We start from the raw sequence: 26,818 nt of genomic DNA, 5'->3' as shown, positions 1-26,818 counted from the left end.
ACCAGCAACACACACTCACTGTCACAGCTCTGCCTAGGAGTTACATAAACCATTGAATGCTCTTGTGAAACCAATCCTTTTCAGACCTCTCTTTATCAAAAATATGCAGCTATAAAACGCCCATGAAGCTGAACCACATTAGATCACACCAAATAAATTCAGAGAATAAAGTGGCATGGACAACTTACAAAATAATAGAAGCTTGTAATCACTTCTCCTTCCTCTTCATTTGTCCTCCTGCATGAAACAAACCATTCACTCCACCACCAGGCTGCCAGTGAGTAATCTGTTACCTCCCTTCCAGCAGGAGCTCCAGAATTGCTCAGACTTCTACACATTTTTAGAGCAACTCATAGATCCCTCAATTAAACCAACTCCCCTCCCCTACCCCCACCCCCCACAAAAAAAAAAGAAAAAACCCACAAAAAAAAAAGGAAAAAACCCACCAAACCCACAGCATCAGGATCTGGGTGAGGAAATGCAAAATGCCAGTAATAAATACTTAAATCTCAATATTTACTTCAATGAAAAAAAAAGACAGAGAGCATCGGGATGCAGAGTTTGTGCAATGCAGGAACTTCATGGTCAGAGAACTGGAGCATTGGGTACATCTGGGTCAGTGTCTCTGCTTCACCTGCCTCTTGGTGTGCCAGGGAACTCTGGAGAAGTGCTGCAAACCCCTTGAACTCTGCTGCATGTGGGAGTGTGGAGGAAGGACCAGGGATCTTGGAGAATCACCCCGGACAACTCCTGTTGCAGAAGAGAAACACAGATATGGAATGGGGCTTTAAGTTCACACTCAGTCCATTTACAACCAACAAGCACCCACTTGGTCTGAGCTGACAGACCTGAGAGGTGATGGGGTGGGAGTCAGAACTCGTGAGCTCAGGTAAAGAGTTCTAGGAGGGGGCTCTAATTAATTGAGAACTTCTCACTATGGGCACAGCACTTCCTCCAGGGATCCAAAGGAGGCTCACCACCTCCTGGCCACTGCTGCCCTGCTCATGAGGGGGAAGGCAATGGGGAGTCTTTTGCAGACTGAAATGCACTGAAAGCCATAGAAGAACACACTCCAACAGAGACTGCTCCCTACCACTAAAAGGCAACCAGAGCTTTTCCACCCTGGTAGTCAAAGAGTATTTGTTTCTTCTAACATGGCAGAAGGAAAAGCAGAACATAACAGAGAAGAACATTACCAAAATTATCAGCCCTTCTTGGAGCCCCTTCACAGCTTGCTTTGTTAATGTGTTAAGCATGGCACAGTTTCTGGAGAGAAGCTCTTGTTCCCCTCAGCAGCCCAAACCTCTCCATTTGCCATGTGACAAAGGTGATGTCAGCAGCCAGACCTGGCCACCAAACAGCTTTTCAAATGCAACAGCCACATCTCTGCTCAAGGGAGAGCTGGAGATGTGGGATCTGTTCAGAGGGGCTGGGCAGGATGGGTGACACCTGCAGTTGCCATCTGTAAATCCTTACTGGTCTCACAGTGGGGTCCTTCCCAGCCATGGCACTCACACCGGTAGCTCCCAGGCCCAAGGATGCACACGCCCTGGTTCATGCAGGGGTTGGGTTTGCACAGGTTCACAGGACTTTTTGCTTCTGTAACCAACACAAAGCAGAACAGGAAGCTCAGACACATCTAAAGTGTTAATAGCCAGGACCCCCACCCATCAGGAGTACTGCAATAACAGCAGCTATATATCCCAGGCATCAAAAAATGTAATCTAGGGGTAATGAGATGGGAAAACCATATTAGCATGGCAGAGGGTGCAAGCTGACAACCCTGTCTTGACACAAAAGACAAGCTCCTCTGCATTTTACCTAGAGAAAAAAAGGAGAATGGCATTGAAGAGTGATGTTGCATTAGGCTGAATGTTAAAGGAAAGCAAAATGGAGCATCTTCAGAGATCTGGAATGAACGTGAACACCTCAAAAGCCTCCAGATCCAGACACTGCTCCAAGCAGTTTACAACTCCACACACCACTGGAGTTTAGACCCCATTTTGCCCTGTGGAGGACCCAAGTTTACATCAGAGAGGAGCAAAGACAAGAAGTGAGCTGAGAAGCAGGGATGGCACGAATGGGAAACAACACAAGAAAAACTTAGGAGCTTTCTTCTAGGAGGTTTGAGAGAAAAGCCTGCAACCATGGCCCAAGTTGTTACTAGTCCTATTCTTGTGAGATATGTGACAGATTTCCCAACCCACTTAACACACCAGAGTGTGTTACACATACACCAGCTGTCAGCAGGGCTGGCAGTGTTTCGTGCTGCCTTGCTGTGAATACCATAGGCTAAGTAGCAGCATCCCAGAGGAATTTGCTTCCAGTCTGCTGGCAGCTCCACTGCAGCCTTGGTAAGGGTATCAAATTCCTCTGCTGAACAGCTACATGGTGTAGAGTCTGTACCTATAGCCTTGCCTTTTGGTCCACAGTAGAAAAAAGCATAGAAAGACACCTTTTCCATGGTGCTCTGCTCATCCACATGCCATGTGTCCACCGCTTACCTAGAGCACAACCTCTAGGTCCCTCTTGGGGGGCATCATGCTATTCCAACCAGACACCATTTCTCTGAACTCAAGCCTCCTGCTAACACAGAAGGCTTAAACAAGCTTCTTGCACTTCAGGGATTATACCTTTTGATGTCTGTATTTCCCTTAATCAGATTCATATATATATTTTAATGTTTGGGATCTTTTCTGCTAGAGCCTCGGTAATTTTCTTACGGTCTCCTTTCAGCTGAGCCTCAATACAGTATTTCAGGTGTCCAGAGGCAGAGTCTGGTTTTCACATATTTTTACCATGAGTCATAAACTTCTCAAAGCCCTTTCACAGACAATGATTCTGTTATTGTGCCTTGAACTTGGAGCAGAAGACTGAATGAAGGGCTTATCTTTATATCGCCCTTGGTTCCAGCCTATCTAGTACAAACAGTGATTACCTGCCCACAAAATGAAAGCAGCAATTCAGTCTCAGGAAGTGATGTGCTATTACCCCAAATCACTGAACCTTGCCATCTCTTTCCCCTTCATCCCTGGTGCTGTAGTTAATTTCATGGTACAGTAAATTGTTTTTATAATAACAGAGCTAAAAATACCACTGCAATAAGAGCACATTGAAAAGCTCCAGGTACAAACCATCTCCAGAGCCTGCCAGGAGACTGGCTTCTTATCCTAGAGAGGTTCTTTCTTACCCTGAAAGAGAAACAGGGATGCCCAGAGATGAAAAGGATCTTTGATCGTGCTAAAGGTCAACAGGCTGCTGCTTTTGATCTTACAAAAGAGTTAAAACATAACAAAAGCAAATAGGTAGATGTTAAACCTGGACTATTTTGAGTGAGAAACAAGGCATGGCATTTTAACTAGGAGCATTTTTGCCAACACAAATGCCTGCAAATCAGGGCTGCTGTCCCTTTGAGAAGCTGATTTCTATCAAAAATGGGCACCCATGCTCAGCACACAAGTGTTTCCAAATGAGCATCAGATTCAAATTTTCCCAGCTGGGGACTGGCCCTCAAGACTTGAAATTTTGGAGGTGAACTGGGTTTTTTTGGCTTTTTTTTGTTGGTGGTGGTGGGTTTTTTTCAACATGAATATTTAAAAATTCTGCCTTCTTGTACACTTTCAAGTTAAGGATTTGATCCTGCAAATCAAATTATTCACAAGTTGTCAGGAGGCTTCAATTTCATAGTTTGCAGGCTTCAAAATGGATAGATTCCTAAAATTTAGGATTAAGCCCTGTACAACACAAAATCATGAGAAGCTACATGACAACATGAGTACCAAGACACTAAGGAGGAAAAGGGAGTGATGAGGTTTCAGGCTCACCACTTCATGACTACTTGGGCACAAACCTGTTGAACAAGACAGCAGAGATTTCACTCAAGGACCAACACTGTAGGCTGCAGGAACATGTCCCCTCAAGGGGCAAGTACCATGCAGGGACTACAGGAACCCACAGCAATGCCTACAGGTTTAAAGCAGCATCAGAAAATGAGCAAACTTATTTTTCTTTCAGGCAGAACCTAGAACTGGCAGGGCCAGAAAGAAAGAGTCAGTCACACTAAGCCCTATCTCACCCACTGTACTGAATCTTAGAATTGTTTCATATTCCTATAGGAATGCTTTGGACAATCACCACATATTTATGCCATAGTTTTTCCATCTGTAAAAAGCAAAAGACAACATCAACCTCACTTTCTAAAGAATCAGAAAACCTATGATAGCAGCTGCAGAAGAAAGTCCCTGCTACATTTGCTTTAAAAAGTTTACCACCAGCTCATGGCCACAGTAAGAAGAGCAAGGAAAGGATGTTCTGACCTTCACAGATCCTTTCAATGATAAGGTCTTGGTAATGCTGCAGGTCTTCAAAGGAGGAGATATGGACCAGGTAGTTGGGAGACCCAGCAACCCTCAGCAGCATGTCCCTCTGTGCCTCCCCAACCACAACCACAAACACCAAGATGCCATTGTCCCTCAGCTGCTGAGCTGGGCCAGCTGCATCCTCCATGCCCCCTCCATTTGTGAGCACCACCACTGCCTTGTTGACACCAGGTCTTGCTCCCTTCTGCACTGTCATCACATCACCATAAATATGCAGCAAGGCACTTCCAGCAGAGGCTGAGTCCCCAAAGAAAGGCACTTGGTCAATGGCTTGGAGGAGAGCTGAATTGCTTGTGTGGGTGTCCAAAGCAAACACAGTGTGAGCTTTGCTGCCATAGACCACGAGGGCAATTTGGGTGACATCCCGGTTGATGCTGAAGTGCAAAAAGCTGCTCCTGACAAAGTCCCTCAGCTGCAGAAAATTGTCCACGCCAACTCCACCTGAGGCATCCACTGCAAATGCCAAATCAAGAGACTGGGCCTGGCAGCCTGGATAAAAAAAGTGCACACATGGTATATTTCAGGTTATAAACATATTCCTTTCTGACAAAAAAACCAAACAAACCACAGAAACCAGGAGGGGAGATAGTGAGCAAAATTCATCACTACTGATGACTGGCTGTGGAGGCTGATCTATGACCTTTTCCCACCAATAGATAGAGACCCATCATAAAAAGCAGTATTGGGAAGTTTCTCCCAGATCTGTGACTAACTCAAACAAAAGGAGGATTCATCCTTCTGTCCTTCCCTTCTCCCCACTGAAGTTCAGAAGGACCTTTGTATGGTTCGACAAACTCATCCCTCAATGCCCATGTCCCAGCCTTACCTTCAGGCTTGTCCACACTGCAGATTCTTCTCTGTAGCTCTGGGATCCTATTGAACAGGTCCTGGGGGTCTGAGTAGACAATTGTCTGCTTTGGGTTGCCAGTAACCTCAGTCAGCTCTGCTCTCAAGAAGCTGCTGCCCACACCGATCAAGAAGAGATCTTGGTCCCTTGCATATTTGGCACCCTCTGCCACGGGATCCTGAGACTTGGAGTCAGTGAGCAAGACAACCACACGTGGCAGATCCTCCTGCACATCCTCCAAGGCTGGGGTGCTCCTAAAACCATGCTGTGCAATGTACTGCAGGGCTCTGCCCGTCAGGGTTCCTCCTCCACCGAAATTCAAAGCATCGATGCTTTTCATGAGACTGAATGCATCCTTGTGCTGGCCCACTTCAATGGGTATCCTGACATCATCATCATACTGGGCCACCCCCACACTGCTGGGTGAGTCCTGGCCCATCACTGCTTGGAGGAACCTTTTGAGGAATGCTTTGTAACGCAGGAACCCTTCCAGTGTCACCCCTGCCGAGCTGTCCATCAGGAAAAGGAGATCCACACTGCACTCCAGGCTCAGCTTTGGTGCTGCAAAGGCAGATAGCAGTTTGTCATGTGCAGGGCACAAAGAGAAAAGCAAGCAGGGCAACTCACCTGGGGGCCTGTTGGAAGCTCTGTGTTGTGGAGAAGGGATGCTGTGTCCTGTAACCCTTATGGTTTGCCAGATATGGCTTGAGCTGGAGCACAACTGGAATGCACTTTATTTCAATTGGATCCCACCTAGGCCTTTAGACACAGGAAATATCTATGGGAGTCTGAGGGGGATTCCTGGACCTTTACAGGGCAAACTTCAAATCAGAAATGACAACTCCAGTGCCTTAATACTCTGGGGAAAACACTCCTAGTTTCAGTGTAATGGGTAGAAAGGAGAGAGTCCAAGCACCAGACCCTCATCTGTAACACTCTGAGACATTAGAGGTGTACATCTGTAACACCCTGAAACAACACCCTTAGAGTGGGATTTTTGATTCTGGCAGAAGTACTAAGCATTTTGTGAAGATCAGGATCTTCTTGGGTTTCTTATATTGAACTCTCAAAACCAAGAGTCCTTCCTGGACCCATGTGTGCAGGGAGGGGACCAACATTCGTAACCATCTCTCCCAGTTTCTCTGTTCTTCTGCTCAGGTGGCAACCTGCATTTGGAAACAAAGGCAGCCATACCAGGGTTAGACTGTCAGTGTTGGTGCTCTCCCTGTCCACAAGGTTTCTGAGCAGCCAGCCCAAAGCACTGGGCCTGACACAGTCATAACCAGTTCCAAAGAAAACTCAGCCCAAAGGCTGCAGGCCAGCCCCAGCTGTCCCCATGGCCATGCAACCCACCCCACAAAGGCAGGACACATCCAAGAAGGAAAGAGAGAGAGCACAGGCTCACACCTACCACAGTGGATGTCTCCTCCATATCCCACAGGGCAGAGGCAGTGGTATTTTTCCAGCCCTTCTGGGACACACGTGCCCCCGTTCTGGCATGGCTGGGAGTCACAAGGGTCTAAAGAGAACCAGGGAAAGGAAAGACAGGGAGTCAGCACAAACTTCCCCTTCCTGTCCTGTGCCAGCCTAAGCATGAGGACAAACCTCTGCCTGTCTTGCTGCAGTTTGAGTTAATGCAGGGCCATGTGCACCCTCACTCATCTCCATGGCAATTTAATTTTGGGATGGCTCTCTGACAGGCAGTGGTGAAGAGAGCAAACCAGACTGTGACCTCACTTTTCACTTGCTTTGGATTAAATACAGAATTCCTAAAGCTCACGCAGCCCTTCCAGATTTACTCCAGCAATGAAGGGATGAGAGTCTGTCCTGCTGCCTGGACAATGTTGTTACTGACCAAGAAAATAAAGCCATTGTCATCTGAGCCAGCAAAGGATGAGGTTAAGGGCAGAACTCAAGGACCACAGCTATTCTGACAGTCACAACAACAGGCTGGCAATCAGCAAGTGTCAGGTTCCCTGTTAAACTGATGATGTTCATGGTACCAAGTGACTGAGTGGAGCCATCTCACTGCGTGCTCCCCTAGGTGGAGAGCTGTGACCCTCCACAGGCTCTGGAAGCAGGGCAGACTCTGTCCCAGGCACACCAATAGGTGAGAATTAACTGGCTCCTCAGAGGGAAGGAGAAATTACTAGGAGGTATTTTAATCCTAAAGAACTCTGCTCATAGATACCCATGAGACAAAAAAAAAAAAAAAAAAAAAAAAAAAAAAGGAGACACCAACTTCTTGCTAAGGATAACCATCTCTCACTCAGAACAAAAAAAAAATTTCTAGAAGTGAGAGTCACCCCCCATATTTCCATATTTTTATTCCTTACCTTTTCTGCTTTGTAAACAAAATTTTAAAGGCTAAATCCTACCTGGACAAACAGTTCGGAAGCATCTGGATGGGTGTTTTAACACGACTCTCTTCCATCTGAAACAGGAAGAATAAACCTATCATAAATTTAAAGACTAAAAAGTTTCTTTGAGTTTGGTTGACCTTACTGTGTTTTAAATGGAACACATTTTCCCTTGAAAAGGCAAGTTTTCAAAGCAAGTATTTCAAAAGAAAATGTCCATTCTGAGTGGGGAGGCAAAAAAAATCCACATCCTTTCATCAAAGATGCTGTTTTGTTTTTGAATTCTACTTTAATATTTTATGTTTAAAATCCCAAATGATTAAATTTTTTACTTACTAGAGAAGAGGTTTTAAACTTTTTGCTCTAAATTCAAATTAAATAAAAATTCTACAGCAGTAAGAATTTCTTAGTCAATATTAATTCTGGTCTCTAACTTCTCCAGCTGTAACAACTAGTGGACAAGCAAGGTTAAGACTGGGAAGAAATCCTCAGTCCACAACTGTGTATCCCAGAGGGATTTTTCAACTTCCTCCATAATTTTCCTGTCCTAAGGTGATATGAAAAACAAGCATGTATTTGCCATGTGTAAGAAGGCAGCAAACACTGATTACTGACAATGAGATGATTTCTGCTTTAAACTTTCATCCCTGTTAGTCAGTTTTCTATTCCTCCAATATCTGTAGCTTTATCATGCCACTAATCTTTTAATGCTCTACATTAGGGCTGCTCAAACTCATGGCAAATGTGGACAAAGCCATTGCTTTTTGGGATGTTGTAAGCAGGCTATGAGCTGCTCCATTTTCCCATTTTTGTTGGTTCTGAGGTGCAAGTATCTGGAAATGCTCACAACCATCAGGACATGTCTGAAACAGTCCCTACAACCATTCCCCAGTATATCAATTTAGCAGGCCATTGATGTATAGCCCACATCTGGGGTGATTTTCAAACATTAATCTGACAGCCTGATATTAAAACACCCACATAAAGCACCTCTTCAAAAGCAAACCAATCCATCCCTACCAATTTCTATGCACCACCACTTTCACTCAGCTCTTTTCATCAGCAAAGAGAGCACAAAGCTGCCTTTCCCTTCACAGCTCATTTTTAAGGCATTTCTCCCACTGTACTGACTGCTGTGACAATATTATTTGAAGGATCTGACATGCTTTATTGGTTTGCAGCTCCAGTCCCCTCTCTCTGGGCTGGAGGATGTTTCCCTCATGCAGCTCACTGCCATCAACCTGACAATGCAGCTCTTTGTGTGCACCCACTTTTTTGGCACTGGGGGATATTTTCTGCCAGTGACAGGAGCCTCTTCATAGGAAAGTCCTTCCCAAGGCCCCCAGGGAAGCCAAGCAAAGGAAAAGGAGCTTCTCTGAAAGTAAGAAAGCCTGAGTTGACAAAAACAGAACTAAGGGCAACACAGGGAGCCAAACCTAGAAACCTTTAGCAGCAGAGTCAAGTACAGAGAGGTAACTTCAGAGCAGCTCAGTTCAACAGGTAGGAAACTAATCCCAATTCCATTTATAACAGTCATGGCACTTCTGGGCTAATCGTCTTCATCTTCTGTTTCTTTGTCTCAGCTCCTCCTCTTACCCTTCCTTGGCTTCTCAGATCAGTCAATGGTCAGGGGAAGGAAAGCCTCTTCCTAGGTTTAGAGACCATCTTTGCATCAGTCTTCTGAGGGATCTTCACCCCAGTAAAGCATCAAGGGCAGATAAAAGCTTCATTACCATCTCTCATATTCTCTCAGCCCCAACTCACTTTCAGAGATGAGGGTGCCCAGCTCACCTGTAGAAAGGGCACAGAGAGGCATGCACAACATTTGGCTGCTTTGAGCCTTTCCAGCACACATGGTTTCCAGCCAGCTCTTTCACAGTCTCCAGGGTTCTGAGTTCACAAGGGTGGGATTCAACTTTGCAGCCTGTAGCACAGAACAAAACCAAACTAGGATCAATTGCCTGAAAAGAGGAAGTCTATGTGGGTGGAGAAGTATTTTGAAATGGGTTACTCTTCCTCATCTACCTGCTAACAGCAGACCAGGCAGTGCTTCAAAGAACCTCTGTGATACCCCAGAAGAAAAACTTTCTGTAGACAAGCTCACCAGCCTACTCCACTGAGTGAGTGGGGTGCTCACTATTCAGCCTCCTTTGCTTTGCTATAAAACTTGCACTACTGAATTCAGGGTTCAATGAGAATGTTTCAGCCCTTCTGGTGCCTTCATCATTCATGTATTTGATATTCTTCTACTTCTGGCTCACTCTAAATCTATCTTTTCTATCTCTTGTGAGCCTCTTGCAGCCTTCCCTTAGCACTCAGCCAAGTCCCTTAGAAGATTTAATGCAATGTTTATCCCTCTGTCTCCTGTGACAGGAGCAAGGACCATTACTCTCCTCAGAGGTGAACAGAGACATGGGCAGATTTAGAATCCTGTAGCTTGCAGGTATTTGGAGAGGTGGTTGTCAAGCACAACACCCAGTCTGGCCACCAGAAGGTGGCTGCCATGCAGTGCAACATCTGTTAATTCCTGACACTGCCTCATCTTCCTCACACAGTGACATGGTCCAAGCTCAAAGGACATGAAGGAAAATGCTCAAAGGCATGAAGGACACAGGACACAGGTTACCTGGGGCAGTGGTGCTGCAGACAGAGGCAGTGAGGGTGCTGTACAGGCCATTGGCAGCATCCTCAGCATCTCCAGCAAAGAGCACATGCTGCTCGGTGGGCTCACTCGCCAGCACATGCAGCTCCTCCCACCTGCCAAGCAAGAAAAGGGGGATCAACCCCTCGTGTCACATTCCCAAATAATTCAGTATCAAAACAAGCCCTGCACAGCAAGGAGAGAGCTGATGCAAAACTCTTTAAATTAGTTTTCAGCATCCTGGTATGTTTAGATTCAGGTAGTAGCATAGCTTCTACTCAGTGAACTTACTTCACCAGCTTTGGTCCTCCTTCTACACCAGCCACCAACTCAGTGTTTCCTCTGTGCCTGTGTTACCCCAAAAATCCTCTCTTCAAACAATCATAGAATCATCAGGGTAGGAAGAGATCTTCAAGATCATCAAGCCCATCCATAATCCAACTACCACAACTACTAAACCATATTCTAAAGTGCCACATCTAAACAATTCTTGAACATCTCCAGGGATGGTGACTCCACCACCTCCCTCATCAGCCCATTCCACTGCCTCACCATTCTTCCAGTAAAGGAATTTTTCCTAATATCTAACCCAAACCTGCCCTGGAACAACTTAATCCCATTTCTACACATCCTATCACTAGTTATTTGAGAGAAGAGATCAACACCAGCCTTTCTACAACTTCCCTTCACGTAGGGTTTTTCTCTTTTCAAAACTCATATCTAGCACAAGACCTTCCCCCTCTCACTAGGACTTGTTATTTGGCTAGCTGGGCCTCTATTTTCTACTCTGTGAAAAGTTTCCTACCTTGGAAACTTGATTCCCACTGCAAAAACCATGATGTGTCTCTCCTTCACCTGCATTGCAGGCATCATGGTGCTGCCCTGGGACTTCCCATCTGAAATGATGATCAGGACTTCAGGGACACTGGAGTTTCTGCCACCAGGGAATCCTTTCCGGAGGATGTATTTCAGAGCCCGAGCTGTCTCTGTCCTCCCACCTCTGGAAACAAGGGAGATAAAATTAAAAATAACAGAAATCAAAGTTATTTTCCTGATATTGAATTTATGACTTGATTTGCAAGTTTCCACCTTTCGTAGTGGGAAACCCAGAATATATCTGCCTGATGCCACAGAACACACCCAGAGATGTCTAATCTTCCCATTTTGTCATCTTACCCACAGTTTCCATCTAACCACCCTTATCTCCCTCCTCTCCAACCCAGAGTAGTCTCTAGAAAATTTTTAACACATAGAGTGTTCCTGTAATTAGAGCAGGAACCAGAGATCCCAGATATTTGAGTTTTATTTCTGTCTTCAACACTGTCTCAACTGCTTCTGTTCTACCATCTGAAAATTAGTTATTTTTTTTTTAAGTTGTGTGGAAAAGCTGTTTTACTACAACCTTTTGTATTCCAGTCAGAAACACAGTGGGCTAAAAGAATGAAGACCAGCATCTTGAAGTGTTTTTCTTTCTCTTGATATATAAATTTGTTATAAATTCGTATCCGTCCCTTTACATGCATAGGACCTTCTGCTCTTCTTGGATCATGAGCTAAGGCAGGGAGCTGTGTTTGGAACTGAGAGCCTGGAGCCCAGCAGTGTGCAGAGTGTTCTTGCCTATTTCTCCCTGGCTGCTATGCAGGTTAGTTTGATTTTCTACAAGGAGTCATTTGACCAGCCTATAGTAAAGCTCCTGAAAATACAAATGCTGAAAGTTTTTTAATGTATCCCTGGAAACTCAGAAGGACTAAACACAGGTCATGCATTTTTCAGGGCTTCATCAGTACCTTTTGTGAGGAAAATCACTTGATGCTCCAGTTGTCTAAACCCATGCTAAAGTCAGATAAAAGAAATATCCTCATCTGCTGGGTTTGTGCTGGTATTATAGGGAAGGTGCACCAGCCACTGATGGTCACACAAGCTGTCAAACTGTATTCCTCACTTCTCATTTTGGAGACCTACCTTAATATTTTGACAGCCCTTGAATTATGCCCTGGAGAAGGAAACATTTCTGCTGTAGAAAGTGATCAGTTCAGTACTCAGCTGTCCTCCCAGAAGCAAAGTACTAAACCCACTCAAGGACTCACATGCCAAAGGGGGCACATTCCAGTAGTGACATAAATCAGGAGGTAAAATGGGCTCTGCTAAAAGTTAGGGAATGGCAGACACCAAACTGTGCAATAACTCCCATGGAAAAGCAAATCTGAATGTAATTTTAGCAGAAAATAAGCTACAGCTTTTTCAGACAACAGCTTCAGTCAAAGACACTTTAGAAATCCTGACTCTCGTTTCTTGTGGGATTATTAAAGAATGAGATTTTACCTCCTTCACCTGAGAGCCTGCATGCCCTGCTGAGCCCACAGGTACTGGAGCTGGCTGTGGGAGAGCTGTGCTGCACATCAGCTCAGAGTCCAGGGAGGGAAAGGGAGATTCCTCTGGCAACCAAGAGAAGAGCATCCAGCCCCCCAGAGCTATGGCCAGTGTCTGCAGAGCACTAGGGTCTCTTTGGTACACTGGATGTGAACTGGGGTGATGAAAATAAATAATACTGAATAGGAATTAAAAAAAATACTGGAAGGAATAAAAAAGGGGAGCACTATGCTTATACAGAGGCCCAGGAAGGAAAGGAAAAGGTGAGGTTGATTTTATGGGCTGCACCTCTGCTTTAGTTGTTATTTCTTGCTAGTGACCTCCATGGGGCAGGGACTGTCCTCCTCTGCTTTCTAGACTTAACTTTAAATGACTGTTGGAGATGCTTATTCAAGACTGGGCTCCATGTTCTATGTTCCATGAAATGTCATCAAAATGTCAGGCTGGCAGTGGGAATGGTTGTTGTGAGCCAAAGACTGAGGCTTTATTTAATAAATGCCATGGGTAACCTAACAGAGAGGAGACTGGAGGTGGTCATCTCAGCAGCTGTCAGACACTTCAGTGAAAAGTTTTGTGTAAAGAAAATATACTGTGCATAGTCAGGCTGATGAGTAAATTTTGATGAACTCATTAACCTGCGCACATGTGAGCCCTGAGGATTAGAAAAAGTTAATGAGTCTTTGCACCAAAGCCCATGAAATTCCATTTCTTATTGACTTCACTTTGGAGGTTTCCTGGTTTTTGACATAGATGATGTATGTTTCTTAATCCAATAAGGATTTCTTAAGTCAGGGGAGATGTGGACTTTACCTGCTGCTTTTCCTCAGGAGTAGCACTACAAAGGTTTCTCTGCTGTTGCCAGCCATGAAGTATTAAAAGAAACTGGTAAGAAACTTTGGATATAACCACTAAATTGGATTGAAATTGGCCATCGAACTCATAAGCTATTTGGAAGAGATTTACAGAGAGACTGACAGTCTCCAAATAGATTACAAAAGCTTTGCTTTGGTCTGGTGCTGCTGCCTTCCAAGTGCTCACTGCCCCATGCCCAGAGCTGAAGCTGGAAAACATCTCACTGGCCAAAGGCTCATCAGAAGCACATCCAAGAGCCTCTTGACTGAGATGTTAAACACCCTTTTTTTTTTTCAGAAGCCAACTGGAATTCATCTGTAACTATTTTATCTACTTTGAAATGTCAGATTTTCATTTAAACTAGATGAACCAGCCAAGCACAAGGTCATTATTTCTGTTTGATCTGTCAGCATCCATGTGTTGTCATCAAGGAACTCCAGTGCCAGACACCAAACACTGTTTCACTTTCTCTGCTCTCACAGACTTTTAAGCAACAGCCAAAGAGGAGGAGTGTGTCTTATTCTCTGGTCAGCTTTTCCTGTAACATTACACAAGAGGTGCTCTTGACTTGAAAAACTTGTCAAAAGCAATACCTCAAAACCCAGGCAACTGACCTTGCCTGAAAAAATCAAAAGTGATCACATTTGCTTGCAATATGGACATCATGCTGACAGCAGCAGACATCCATGAAAAATGCTGAGCTAACCTTTAGCCTTAATGCGGGTCAGCTAAAGAAAGAGTAGACACCCACAGCCACCCTGAGACCTCACCTATCATCAAAACAAGTGTTATTTTGGGGTGGCTGTCAGTTCCAAATGTATTTCTCAGAGATTAAAAGTTTGGATTTTGAGAGGCTCTAAGGACAGTGCTTCTTTGGGCTCCATTTCATGAAGTTGTGGAAAGACATCCAAGTCTTCACTTGGAGGAAGAAAAAAGGTTTGTCTGAAAACCTGATCCTCTTGAATGCAGCAGATACATATGCCCAGATATCTAGGGACCAGCAACTTGTTGCAGCCTTGCAGGACAAAGGAAAATGTAACCAACCAAAAAACAAAGATGTGCACTGTCCTGCCTCTGCTCAGCCATGTGAGGACACCACATATGCTTTTCCCTGGAAGGATGTAACCTGCCACCTGGCACAAAGAGTCAGAAAAACCTGCCAGAAGACTCATGGAAAACTCTCCCCTACTGTTATAGTGAGACACTGCAAACCTTCTCCTCTGTTACCTTTCATTGACAGGCTGCATGTTTTTAGTAGCCTGTAGATTATGGACCACAGACAGTGCTCATCCACCCTCCTTTCCCTGGGGGCATCATGTTTGTGTATTCAGAGCAGAGGTAGAGATGTCTGCACCTCAAAAAACTCCCAGTCCAGAGGTCATCCATAGCCCAGAAAAACAGAGGCACTGTAAAATAAGCTGACCTGAACACAATACTCCTGATTTTCTCTTTCACTTCTTGTTTGGTCAGATATGAATCCAGTGGGAACTCAAGGTGGGGAGTTGAGCTAAACTGTATCATTCCAACACGGACCTAAAAGGAAAGGTTAAGGGTTATGAAAGGTGCCTGTGAGAGTTTTACATTTTTAATCAATTTCCTAATTCAGGAGCAATTTACTGTACCAAGACACAGTTTTGGATGTTGAGCCAGTGGCAATCTAAATGAACTTCAAAGAAAGAACATAAGCCACAGCATTGCCTATACAAACTACAAACAAGGTAAAAAAGCTCATCAGCAAAAACCAGGAGCCTCTGCTGCAGTTACAGGCAGATCAAGTTCTATATTTATCCATTCAGAGAAACTATTAGCCTCAAGGACAGTAAGTTTATGAGTAACATCTTATATACCAAGGCATTTACACACTGTGCAGGCAATTGCTCCATTACTAAAAGCAGCTCCCTCTGGCACTGAGCACAGTAGGCTACACAAAGCAATTATTTTTCCACTAACTCCTCTAAAACCATTTTCTACAGTTCAAAATGCCTGAAAATACAAACAGACTACATAGCCTCTATCAGGCAATACTTCTAGAATATTTCACTGAAGCCTTACAAGAAGCTTTATGGAACATGACAGCTTCAGACTATTTTCAGTCCAGTCTATGTGAGGATTATGTGCAAGACCAAAGGGAGGCCAACATATAAAAAAACCAACCCATCAAATCTGCAAAAATTAAATGTCCAGTTTCTTTTGCCTAAGCCTATGCTGCAGATAGTTCCTAGATGCAAATCTTTATTTCCAGTCAATTTAGTAGGAGCCATGAAAAGGAAATGCCCATTTAACCTGAGCCCCCTGGCTTCTCCCAAGGGCTCACAGGGGCACTTTGACTCCTTACCTTTACCCACTCCTGTGCTGTGTGGCTGTAAACTGAGATCTGAAGGGTAAAAAAGGTCTCAGATGAGAAAATGGCAGAGGCGAATGGTAATTTCAGCTTCCAAAGGGCCCTGCAACAGGGTCAGAGCAGCACCTTTCAACTTTAGGACCTGGAGTGGTGGTGGTAGTTGGTTTGGAGAAGGTTTTTAGGTACAGGTCTAAGCATCCCTACCACAGGAACAGGAACAAACACCAGACCTACCCCTGCTCCTAGACCTCCCTGGAGAACCAGACATGGACCAGGGGTCCTCAAAGCCACAGCAGACCTAGACCCACTTTTTGTCCTGCCTCAGATTCCTCTTCCTGCAACACAGAAACCTCAGCATTCCAAAGACCTGGCATTTATTTGGATAAGCTCTGGCAGGGTATGAAGCACAGCAACCAACCCCACCTGCTCAAAGACCTCTTGGCTAGGGACAGTGTGATGTGGGACTGGATGCACAGCTGGAACCACAGCTGTGTCTGGCTTGCAATGGCCCCTGACAAACCCTGGGATGTGTTATTCAGACCCAGAGGTGCCTCAAGGAACAGGTAAGACCTGAGGGAGCCTGGACTCTTAACAAGTGCAGCTCCCACCACCCTTCCAGACACACAGCATCCAAAAGTTGACTGGGATTTGAGCCAAGGTCTGGAATGGGAATGACCATGAAAGAACTTGGCATAGCCACAGCTGTTTATTTTAGTGTGTTTTATACTGGGTATCAGTAATCACCAACTGCTTGGATTCCACCTGTCAGTACTAGCTCTCCAGTCCTGTGGTCTTCTCTCTGGTGAGCACCAGTATAAACTGCACTGAGCCACTAGCAGGTGGGGAGGACAATGACATCCTGGGAATACCCATATGCCTCAGTATAGAGCTAGTGTCTTTCATTGAACTCCTTCCTTTTGGCCCTTTTGGCTTATTTTGAAATAAAGAACTTCCAGGAGAAGCAGAGCAAGCAGATTCTATCATTTACATCCATATAGAAAGGTGATTGACTTCCCAGAAACTAATTCTGCAACTTTACACAGAAAACCAGCAAAAAGTTCCAACCATTTTAATCTATGAGTATCCAAACCAAAACAATCATCAGTAAGAAAAAAACCTAAACCATAACCTTTAGATTGTGTCTTTCTCAAGTCCAAATGGCACTGCTTAAATCTACAAAGAATCACAAATTTTCCTCCAGCCCCATTGCTTCTTTCTGAAGAAATACTCTACCCTTGTGGTAGCTGCAAAGTTGAATTTTGCAGTTTCACTCAGCACGTTCCCACTGCTGCCAAGCTGCTTGAAACTGAAATGAGACATTCCTGACACTCACCCTGTCTGGATGGATGTCCAAGGCATCACAGAGCTTGCCTGCAAAGTGCTTAGACCTTTCAAAACTTCCTTTGCCAATGCTGTAGGAGCCATCCAAGAGGAAAAGGACATCTAATGGAGCAGAGCACTGCATCACTAGGAGAAAAAGAGATGCACTGTGAAACTACACTTTATTGGTCTCACTCTGTGGAAGCAGCCAGCCAGCAGCAGGCATCCAAGCAAATGGAGTTGGTGCCCTGGTTTGGGCCAGGATAAAGGTGATTTTATCTTGTATTTTTGCTTTCAGCTAAGTCCCTTGAAAGTAGTTGCACTTGCTGAAATTAACAGCAAGTTTCTCAGACAGTGTGCGCTCCTAGGACTGATAACGCTCCATGTTTATAGTTACTGCTAGAGACTGGTATGCAGAGCCAAGGGCACATCTCAGCTCTGAGGAACATTTTACCTTCCAGAAGGAGTAAAGAGGTCCCACCTGCAGCCCTCCTTTGGGGAGGAACGGACAAGATAGATGCCAGAATTGACCAGAGTATTCCATCCGATACACCTCATTACTCAGCATAAATTTGAGGGATCACGAGGATCAAACCCCTTCCTGCTTCCCCTTCTTCGCCTGTCCCTGTTTGCTTCAGCATCCTGGGAGGATTCTGTCCATTCCTCTGCCTGTGCTCCTGATCCCTGTCAGCTTGAATCTGTGTGTTCCTGCCTCCGGCTCCCAACTGCTGCTGACTCCAGGATTCCAGCCTGGACTTTCCCAGGGCTGCCCTACAGCCTCAGTGGTGCAAGTTATTGGAGGGGAAGGGGGGAGGAACATGGTATCAATTTTCCTGTATATTTGTATATATTTAGTAATTTTTCCTATTTATCATTACTGTTCCATTAAAGCTGTGTAGTTTAGTTTCCAACCCATAAGTCTCTCTGCCTTATTCTCTCTCCTTTCTTTATCAGGGAGGGGGATTAATAAAGAGCATCTGTTACTCGGTTTAATTGCCAGGCCAGTGTTAAATCCTGACACTGGGGCAGCCTGGTGTTCACAACCCAAAGCCCATATTTGCTCCTGCTCTGGTTTGCAGCACTCAGTGTCTGTTCAGCCTCAGCCTGCAATACTTTCACCTTGGAGTTCAGATCCCAGGTGAACTCCTGGCTTTAATAGTTGAGTGAAAGCATGAGAACAACCACCCCAATGGCAGCAGCCACACTCACTGCAGAGGGAGCTGCTCCCCTGGGGAGGAGACACTCAGAGGTAAGCAGTGGGAAAAGGCAGCTGGACCCAGTGGGATCTGCATCTTCTCCCAGCCCAAGGCATGGACATGGATCTGGGAGTCATTTGGAGTGCATACAGAGTCCCTCTGCCTTTTATCCTGGTTTCAGAGATGTGTCCTTGTAACATCCCTTCCTGCGTGAACCAAGTACAAGATCCTGGGGTGATTATGTGGCAGTGGAAACCCATAAGGTCACTGACAAAAGTAATAAAATTTTAAAAAGGTAGTCTGCTGACTCTGAAGAGACATTTTCAAAGCATTTACACAGATATTTTAAAGTAACCTCTGCAGAATTTGACCAACTTCAAGGAAAACAGAATCCTGAACCTCAGTACAGGCAAGTACACCAACCTTTTAAGAGTCCTTTTGACCTATGCCCATTTTCTATCCCCTTTATATCATCATCTTCATTTTATTACCACTACCTTTTTTCTAAATCACCCCTGCTTGCAAAACTCTGTATTTATAATTGGAGATTTCTGACACTAGATTATGAGGGACTGAAAGTTGTGAAGCATTCTCTTCTGGGTCACTGGGTTTCCTAATAGGGTGATCAGTCCTGCCTGCAGCAGTGTGCTGGAGATGAACTGGAGCAGACCATCCCTGCCAGCACTGTCCTGGCTTGTCAGCCTTGCCCTCACTTAAATGTGGAGTTGCAACTACCCAGCTGCTTGCCTGTAGCCATTGACCAGGGCTGCCTGCCTCAGCATGCACAGAGCAAACTCCTGTGACCTCATTCCAGGATCTCATCGTGGAGAAATAGTCTTCAGGTTGCTCTGGAGTGAATTTCAGATCTCCAGATTGCAGCTGCACAGCTGCAGCAATGCAGCTCTCTTAGGGAGATAGGTAAGCAGGATGCCTGAAGCCCACAAAGTGTCTAAGGATGTGCACCAGGAAGAAACATCCAAGTGCAGCACATCAGGATGGGCAGTCTGAGCTGAAGACACAGTGCTATGGGTCAGGGCTGTAAGGCATGCCTGGCACAGGAAAAAATTGTAATTTCTCACCTGACAGACAGACAGTAGAAAACAGCAGCTAGCAGGAGAATGCATACAATTTATAAATAATGGATTGCACATACAACAGGGGAGCTGTAGGGGGATGTGGTCTGGCCAGCCAGAACCCAGTCATCCCCACAGACTGCACTGGGGCTGGGGATAGGTTTACAGCCTGAACAAATCAGCCACATGAGAGGTCTAATTGCACATCAAGTCTGTAATTAAGCATGGCTCCTTAAATGGGTATTGCCTGAAACAGGCTCTGAAGGAACAGACAGAAACCACCATCCAATTTGGGAAAAATAGGGTAAGGTTGGCACCCCAGAAGATCCAGTGAAGGGAAAAGCTGGGGTAGGGCAGAAGTGGATACAACCCTCGTGCTTGCCAGAGGATCCTTAGGATTCTACAGACCAAATGGGGTTCAATAACTAAACAAAATATAAATCAAAGGGGAAAACTAAGAAAGAAGTAATTCAGAAAGTAAATGAGTTGCTTCACAACCAACTTACACTGGCCAGCAGCTGAGGCCTTGCTGATCATCTCCCGATCAGCGTGGATTTCCTGCATACCCAACACCAGCAAAACTGTAAGATCAAATAGATAATCATCCATCAACACTAGAAACTGCCTTTAAAAAGAAAACAAAAACCAAAAAAACAACCCAAAGCACAGAGGCTTTAATCTATAGAAAGAAAAAAGCAACTGTGTAGATTTCACACAAAAAAATAATCCGGTGACATAGGACATTCACATATCTATGGAAGGAAATTCTTTATAGATGGGAAACAGAAAGCATGAAAAATGCCAAGGACCTGACTCTAGAACATGGGACTCTAGAAGATGACAGTCCCTCTGCTCACCACATGCAGGGATGCAGAGCAAGAACAAGATCTTAGGCCAGGCTTAGACTCCAAAGATTACAGTCATAGCACATAGCAAACATGCACTGGGGACTATGAACTATGAACCTATGAACTTTCCCCATATCAGTTAGATGCTTCACATATAAATCAGTCACATGTGGTTGGATTCTCAGAAAAGCTGTTCCTCCAGGTACTATTTTCTCCCCTTCTGTGTGAAACTGTTTTGGAGGTTTATCTATAAACCCCCTGGAGAGGCCCCAGTTTGGTTCTCATTCCTGGGAATGAAGAACTCCATACAGAGACAGAGAATCATTGAGACAAACACCAGTGCAAGGTGACAACTTTATACATACCTTGGGGAAAAAGGAAAATGAAGATGAACTCACATGACAAAAGGCTCATGGTGACCAACCTGAACGAAAAAAAAAAAAAAAAAGAGCAATATTAATGCACTTCCTAAAGCCAATTCCTTTACCTGCAGCTGATTATCTCCTTGTTGGTTTCCTCATGTGATGAGTTCAGAATCATTTGGTCTGAGGGACAAAAGCAACTCCTGGCAAGAAGGATAGGAAACAAAAACATGAAAATGAGGAATGATAGAAAAGAGCCTCACCTCCATTCCTGTTAAAGCTGAAGCAAGCAGGGTTGGCAGGGGAGGGAAGAACTGCCCAGCCTCCCCTCTGCTCCTTTCCTCCATGGCCACCAGACCTCTACTCTTCTCCCTCCTTTCACCTCCTTCCTCTTTACTCCACATCCCTCTCAAACCTGAGTCCCAGGGGGTCCTCACTGCCCTCCAGGAGAGCCAAACATGGCTCTTTCCAGGTATCCCTGAGCACAGGGCACATCCCCCCAGCTCCCTCATCACTTGGGTCTCTGGCTGAGCTCCTGGGGCACAGCAGAGGGGGATCTGGCACATGTCCCATGAGATCTGCCTTGGCCAGAGCTGCTGCCCATCCTCATCACGGGGCTTCAACAACACTCAGCCAAAAGCTCTTTCATGCCTTACATTTTCTGAGGACTGGGGAGATGTTTTTTATGTGTAACTGTCCAGCAAATTCAACTTTCTGCTCATTTTTCCTTTGAAATCAGCAAGGCTGCCATCACATCATAGGTGGACTTCAGTGGCACTTCTAAGCATGCCCAGACTTAGACCAAGCATGTCTAGCAGAGGCCTTGGCTTTCTGTTTAAAACACGTGTTTATTTTTTCTACAGATTAAAAGTTCTGGGTGCACTCACCACAGCAAATCTGACCAGGTTCCTGCTGAGCCTCTCATTCTCTCATTGCAAAAGCAGCTTTTCTTTTTTGTGGCTAAAGACAAGTAAGTGCATTTCTGAATAATCAGCTCTATTAACCATTTATCTTTCCAAGAAAATAGAGAGGGCTTTTTCTCAGGAAATAGTTGTCTCTGCAGCAAATTAGATAAGCAGCCAGGAAGAACTGATGCTTATTAGAGACAAAACAGGCCCATTCCCATCATCCAGGTGCCAATTCTTTGAAAGGGAATTTGGTAAACCTCTGGCAAACCTCAGGCATCAGAGCAACAGGGGTTAGGAAATGGCTTCCCAGGGTGTTCCATGGGGTCCCTATGCCACCTGTCCCAGTCTAACCTTCCACTGCTGTCACTCTCAGACAGGCTTCTGTGTATTAGCTCCTGCAGGAAGAAACATATTTAGCCAGAGGAAGGAGCAAGCAGTGGTTCTTCTGTTTTATTTTGTCATTGGATTTAATGTTCAGTGTTGGCATCTCATTTCCTTAGTTTCCCTAGTCTTTCAAATTGCTTGTCAGCACTCCTGTGTTTCCATAGGTAGGAAGACCCTACTCATGGGTAATCCCAGGAGCATATAGGAGTTTGAATTCCAAGACATTAGACAAACTTTAACCAACAGAAACTCTTCTTCTGGGCAGGCATTTCAGAAGAGTAGGTGAGACACCCAAAGGAACAGATATCCCTCCATCTTTTAATAGAGCAACAATCTCTCACCCTTCCCTCTGCCAGGAGAACCTCAACCAGCCATTCCAGACACACCTGGTCAGAGAAAGGACCTCTCAAGCCCATGCAGCTGCCTGCTCATCATAACCCTCACATCAGACAAAGATCTGATTACCTGCACCAGTCCAGAATGAAGAGGGTATTAAAGAAGTGTCATTAGGGATTACAGCACTATGTCTTGTCATCCTTTTGCCATGCCCAGAGGACACTCTTTGTAGGAGCTAATTCCAGAGCACACAACACCCAAAGGAGGACAAGCCTCTGCTTGCAACCAGATGTGACAACTGTGGAAGGATTTCAGGTTGTTTTCATATAAAACATTGACAGGTCAAGATGTTTCTACAACTTGATCTTATCTTTGGTTTAAATCTGCTAATTTTCAGGATTAATTCTTTGCCTTTCAGCCCATATGGACTCCCTGCAGTGGGAACTAAAAGCTTCATCATCACCCACTGCTCATCAGACCAGGATCAGCTGCAGCAACTTTAGACAGCAGGTTTGCTGGGGGAGGGGGTGGTGACTGAAGGACCTTTTCATTCTATCTCCCTGGCCACAAAGAATGGGAATTTCACCAGTCTGCATTTCTCAAAACTCCTTACACAGATTCTGACTTGGTCGCATTAGTATGATGAGAACTTTTGCAGAAAAAAAACCAACAAAACCTGGAAACAGTGTAACCATGGGTACCTTCTTGGGAGGAGTAAGACAAGAGGAGAGAGAGGTAGAAGAAAAGTTCTTCTTGACAAGATCTTCTTCATCTTTCACCACCTACGAAATATCTGAGCTTGCTTGGTCTAATGACACAGAACCAAACTGTGATCTGAAAGCACAGAAATCAACACCTGGTGACCTGGATGTGGAACCAGGTCCAACAGCACAGCTGCACCTACAACAGGTCAAGTTCCTGACTCAGCAAGGTTCCAAAATATACCATGGGCTGGTGTCTCTGTAAGAAAGGGAAATGGGCTTGCATGTACCTTGCTAAACCTGCCTTGCACAAAACACTACCACAAGATATTATCTATGTGTATCATACAAACATATGCACACCATTTCCACAGATACCCAAAAATTAATAGTATGTGTACTACGTTGAGGCAAATGTTACTCTTTTACTGGGACAAGAAGATACTTAAAAGTACTGGTTAGCAGCTTGAACTAGTTACCACCTCTTCCCATTTCAAAAGCCTGAAAAAAGAAAGGCATCTCTAGCTCATTTTTCAAACTATCTTCCTTTTACTAGAGAGTAGGAGAGAAAGCAGGAAAAATTATGTTGCATATTCATTAAAGCATATTCTTAACAAGCCAAGTGACCTCCTGTCACTGCAGTTCTCTCTGTGGCTCCCATCAGCACTCTCAGTTTGCTGGGGAGGATGTGGCACCAGCTTGCTGAGGGATGCTCACTGCTAGGGGCTTGCCTGATGTTTCAGTGTAAAGAGGGAAGAGAGGAGGCCAATTTTGCCACCCCTCTCTCAGTCTCCCTTGGCCTGTTTTCCATAATCATAGAATGGTTTAGGTTGGAAGGGACCTTAGAGATCATCTACTCCCATCTCCCTGCCATGGGCAGGGATGCCTCTCATCTAGACAAGATTGCTCAAAGCCTCATCCAACCTGGCCTTGAACAACTTCAGGGAGGGAGCATTCACATCTTCTCTGGGAAATCTGTTCCAGAGTCTCACCAGCCTCAGACTCAAGAACTTCTCCCTAAAATACAGTCTAAACCTATTCTCCATCAGTTTAAAATAATTTCCCCTTGTCCTATAGCTGGACACTCTTGTGCAAAGTCTCTCTCCAGCCTTCCTATAGGTTCCCTTCAGGTACTGGAAGGCAGCTATAACATCCCCCAGGAGTCTTCTCTTCTTCAGGTTGAACAGTCCCAGCTCCCTCACCCTCTCCTCATGGCAGAGGTGCTCCAGCCTCTGGATCATCTTTGTGTCCCTCCTCTGGACTCATTTATGTCTTTCTTACAGTGGGGACACCAAAACAGTATTCAAGGTGGGTACTAACTTTTACTTTTTCCCAACTTGCCCCAGTTTGGAGGCAGTGAGCCACCCCCAGGTGTTCCCTGTGTCCAACCATGGGCACTGCCTTGGTTGGAGGATGCTAATGGCAGGGTCTGGAACTGAAGACAGGGAAAAAGATTGCAGGGAAATGTTTAACTTCTTTTTTTTCCCCCTCTGACTGAAAATTCAATTTTCGTAAGATGTTCTGCAAACATGGCTGCTTATTCAACACCCCTCATGCTGCAGTGAGGAATAGTTTTGACAGGCTCTTTCTCTTGTGCAAGAAGGGCTCCTGTACATGAAGAGCCCTTGATCCTGCATCATTGCTCACATGGGGTATTGTCAAAACCAACACACTGCAGATCAGGTCCTGCATGACCCAAAAGTTACAGAATAAAAGACACTTTTCTAACCCAAGAGCTGGTGCTAAACTTACCATGTAGCTAGTTCTGCCAGAAGTGCTCATGCTACTGACTTTGCTTGTGGCTAAAGCTGCAGGAGCAGCTCCATGATTATCTCATCTTTTTTTTCCTTTGCTGGATGCCACATGCAGGACCCCCCTCAGCACTTGTTTGAAGCAGCAGGCAGGCAGTGAGGATGCTGGGAGGAAAGGTTTTGTGGAGTGGCTGGGAAAAGGGGTATGGTGACCTGTAGGAACTTGGTGTTTCAGGATAAACTAACAGCAGAGTAAGAAAATAAACACATAAACAATATGATTATATTGAGGTTATGAAAAAATGCAGATAACATGGCCATATTACCCTGCTGGGAACTACTAATTCAAGGTTAGGGGTTCCTGTATTGTCCCCTATTGCTCCCCCACCCCTCAGCTGGGCAAATCTGGGAAGGCTACAGCTGGGTGCCTGGCTCAGGCCCTGACCTGCATTGACTTGCATCAGTCCAGAACCAGCCACATCTGGTGGAACCAGCTACTGATCTACCTAAACCATGGTTTTAGCAGGTGTGAACGGGTCTCAAAGAATGAAGGGGAAGAGGATGTCACTCCCTACACCCTTGCAGCGGGCAGCTTTCTTGTGTATAAGAAGACAAAATCTCTCTTCTTGGCTATACCACCACATCACACTGATGCTTTTGTCCAAAAGCTTCCCAGAGAGACTGAAGACCTTAGGTTTGTCACTTCATCTTACGAAACAAAAACCCCTCTGTTATTTCACTTGGTGGCACTACAGTCCCTGCATGGACCAGGCTTAGCAGAAGCCCCCATGAAATCACGTTCACAATTTGCAGGTCACATTTTAATGTTTGTTCACATTTTCCCTGATAACTTGGAAGATGTCATCTCCCTGTTTCCTTTCCATTCCAGGCCACTGGGGAAAGCATCTTCATCCCTCTTTAATAGACATGGAAAAAAAGGTAAAAAGGTGCATGAATTTGTAGCACACCTGGGAACCAGCCAGCCTCCTCTAACCATTACACCACGTCAGGAAAAGCCACTGCTGAGTGTACTCAAACACAGGAGCTACTGTAATATCCTTCAGTGAAGTGCAAGTCCATGGGCTCATTACAGAAACTATTCCGTGTCCTCCAGTCCTCGCTTGATAAAGACTCGATGAAGTTGCCTTTGTGTCTCCTGAAGAAAGGCTTTCATTATGAACATGAGGTACAGCCCGCCCGAAATCCTGTCCTGGCAAGTTCAGCACTTTTCCCAGCCACACCCCAAACCTGCTTGAAACAAGGTAATTAAAGCATTACTGCATCGGCTAGGGCTGATTTTCTGGGTGGTGGGGTTTGTGGGGGTTTTGTTACTTTAGCCATCCATCGTGGCACTCGTTACTCATTACAGTGAGCAAAGTCACCCCTTGTTCCAGCCGAGTCTGTCCCAAGCCCCTTCACTGCCCCTCAGTGGCACCGGGCACCTGGCTGCCACCAGATCTCCTCCCCACCTGGGACGGGACCTCAGCCGAGCAAGGGAGACTCCGGAGTGTCACCTCCCTCCATCCTGACTGCCACACGGGCTCCGAGACGAACGCCGCTCCTCCCCGCTGCCCCCCAGCACTCCTCGTACCCCGCGGAGGGGCCGGGAAGGTTTCACTGAGACCCCCGAGAGCCGCCCAGGGAAGACTCACCCCATCGCCTGCTCCTCCCGCCCGGTACCACCGGACCCCGTCCCGGTGCCTGCCCGGGCTGCTCCGTGCTCCTCGCCGCGGCTGCCTGCCTGGGAGGGGACGAGGCGGTGGGGGCAGCCGGAGGAGGAGCCGGGCGGGGGCTGCCCGCCCCCCGGGCACGGAGCCGCAGCGTTCGTCTCTCAGCGTCTCTGCTTTCCTACAGGGTCCCAAAAAAAAAGGGCAAAAAAGGAAAGAAGAAAAGGGGAAAAAAAGGAAAAAAAAAAAAAAAAAGGAAAAATAAAAGGGCAAAAAAGGAAAGAAGAAAAGGGAAAAAGGAAAAAAAAAAAAAGAAAAAGGAAAAAAGAAAAGGAAAAAGGAAAAAAATTAAAAGGAAAAAAGGAAAAAAAAAAGAAAAAATAAAAGGGCAAAAAAGGAAAGAAGAAAAGGAAAAAAAAAAAAAGGACAGAAGGAAAAAAAAGAAAAAAGGGAGAAAAAGGAAAGAAAAAAAGGAAAAAAGG

The 26,818-nt window shown here is 45.3% G+C and overlaps 1 protein-coding gene across 2 annotated transcripts; it reads right to left on the bottom strand.

Annotated features, from left to right (window-relative positions):
* Window positions 1–551: 551 nt before the first annotated feature.
* On the bottom strand, window positions 552–26,417 carry VWA2 (von Willebrand factor A domain containing 2). 2 transcript variants are annotated; one of them, XM_008490165.2, is made up of 14 exons: window positions 26,322–26,417; window positions 20,593–20,651; window positions 19,886–19,960; window positions 17,124–17,257; window positions 14,873–14,982; window positions 11,033–11,227; window positions 10,213–10,343; window positions 9,378–9,510; window positions 7,605–7,660; window positions 6,638–6,745; window positions 5,206–5,787; window positions 4,317–4,868; window positions 1,477–1,599; window positions 552–750 (listed from the first exon to the last, which is right to left on the bottom strand). In XM_008490165.2, the coding sequence occupies exons 1-14, from the start codon at window positions 26,324–26,326 to the stop codon at window positions 617–619; spliced, it is 2,397 nt and encodes a 798-aa protein (XP_008488387.2). In that variant the 5' UTR covers window positions 26,327–26,417; the 3' UTR covers window positions 552–616. The 2 variants fall into 2 exon arrangements, with proteins under 2 accessions (XP_008488387.2, XP_030309227.1); XM_030453367.1 differs by having other exon boundaries at window positions 20,626–20,651.
* Window positions 26,418–26,818: the final 401 nt, after the last annotated feature.

Source organism: Calypte anna, chromosome 6 (genome assembly GCF_003957555.1).
Source record: "Calypte anna isolate BGI_N300 chromosome 6, bCalAnn1_v1.p, whole genome shotgun sequence".
NCBI classification, from domain to species: Eukaryota; Metazoa; Chordata; class Aves; order Apodiformes; family Trochilidae; genus Calypte; species Calypte anna.
This window is presented reverse-complemented; position numbering and strand designations above follow the sequence as displayed.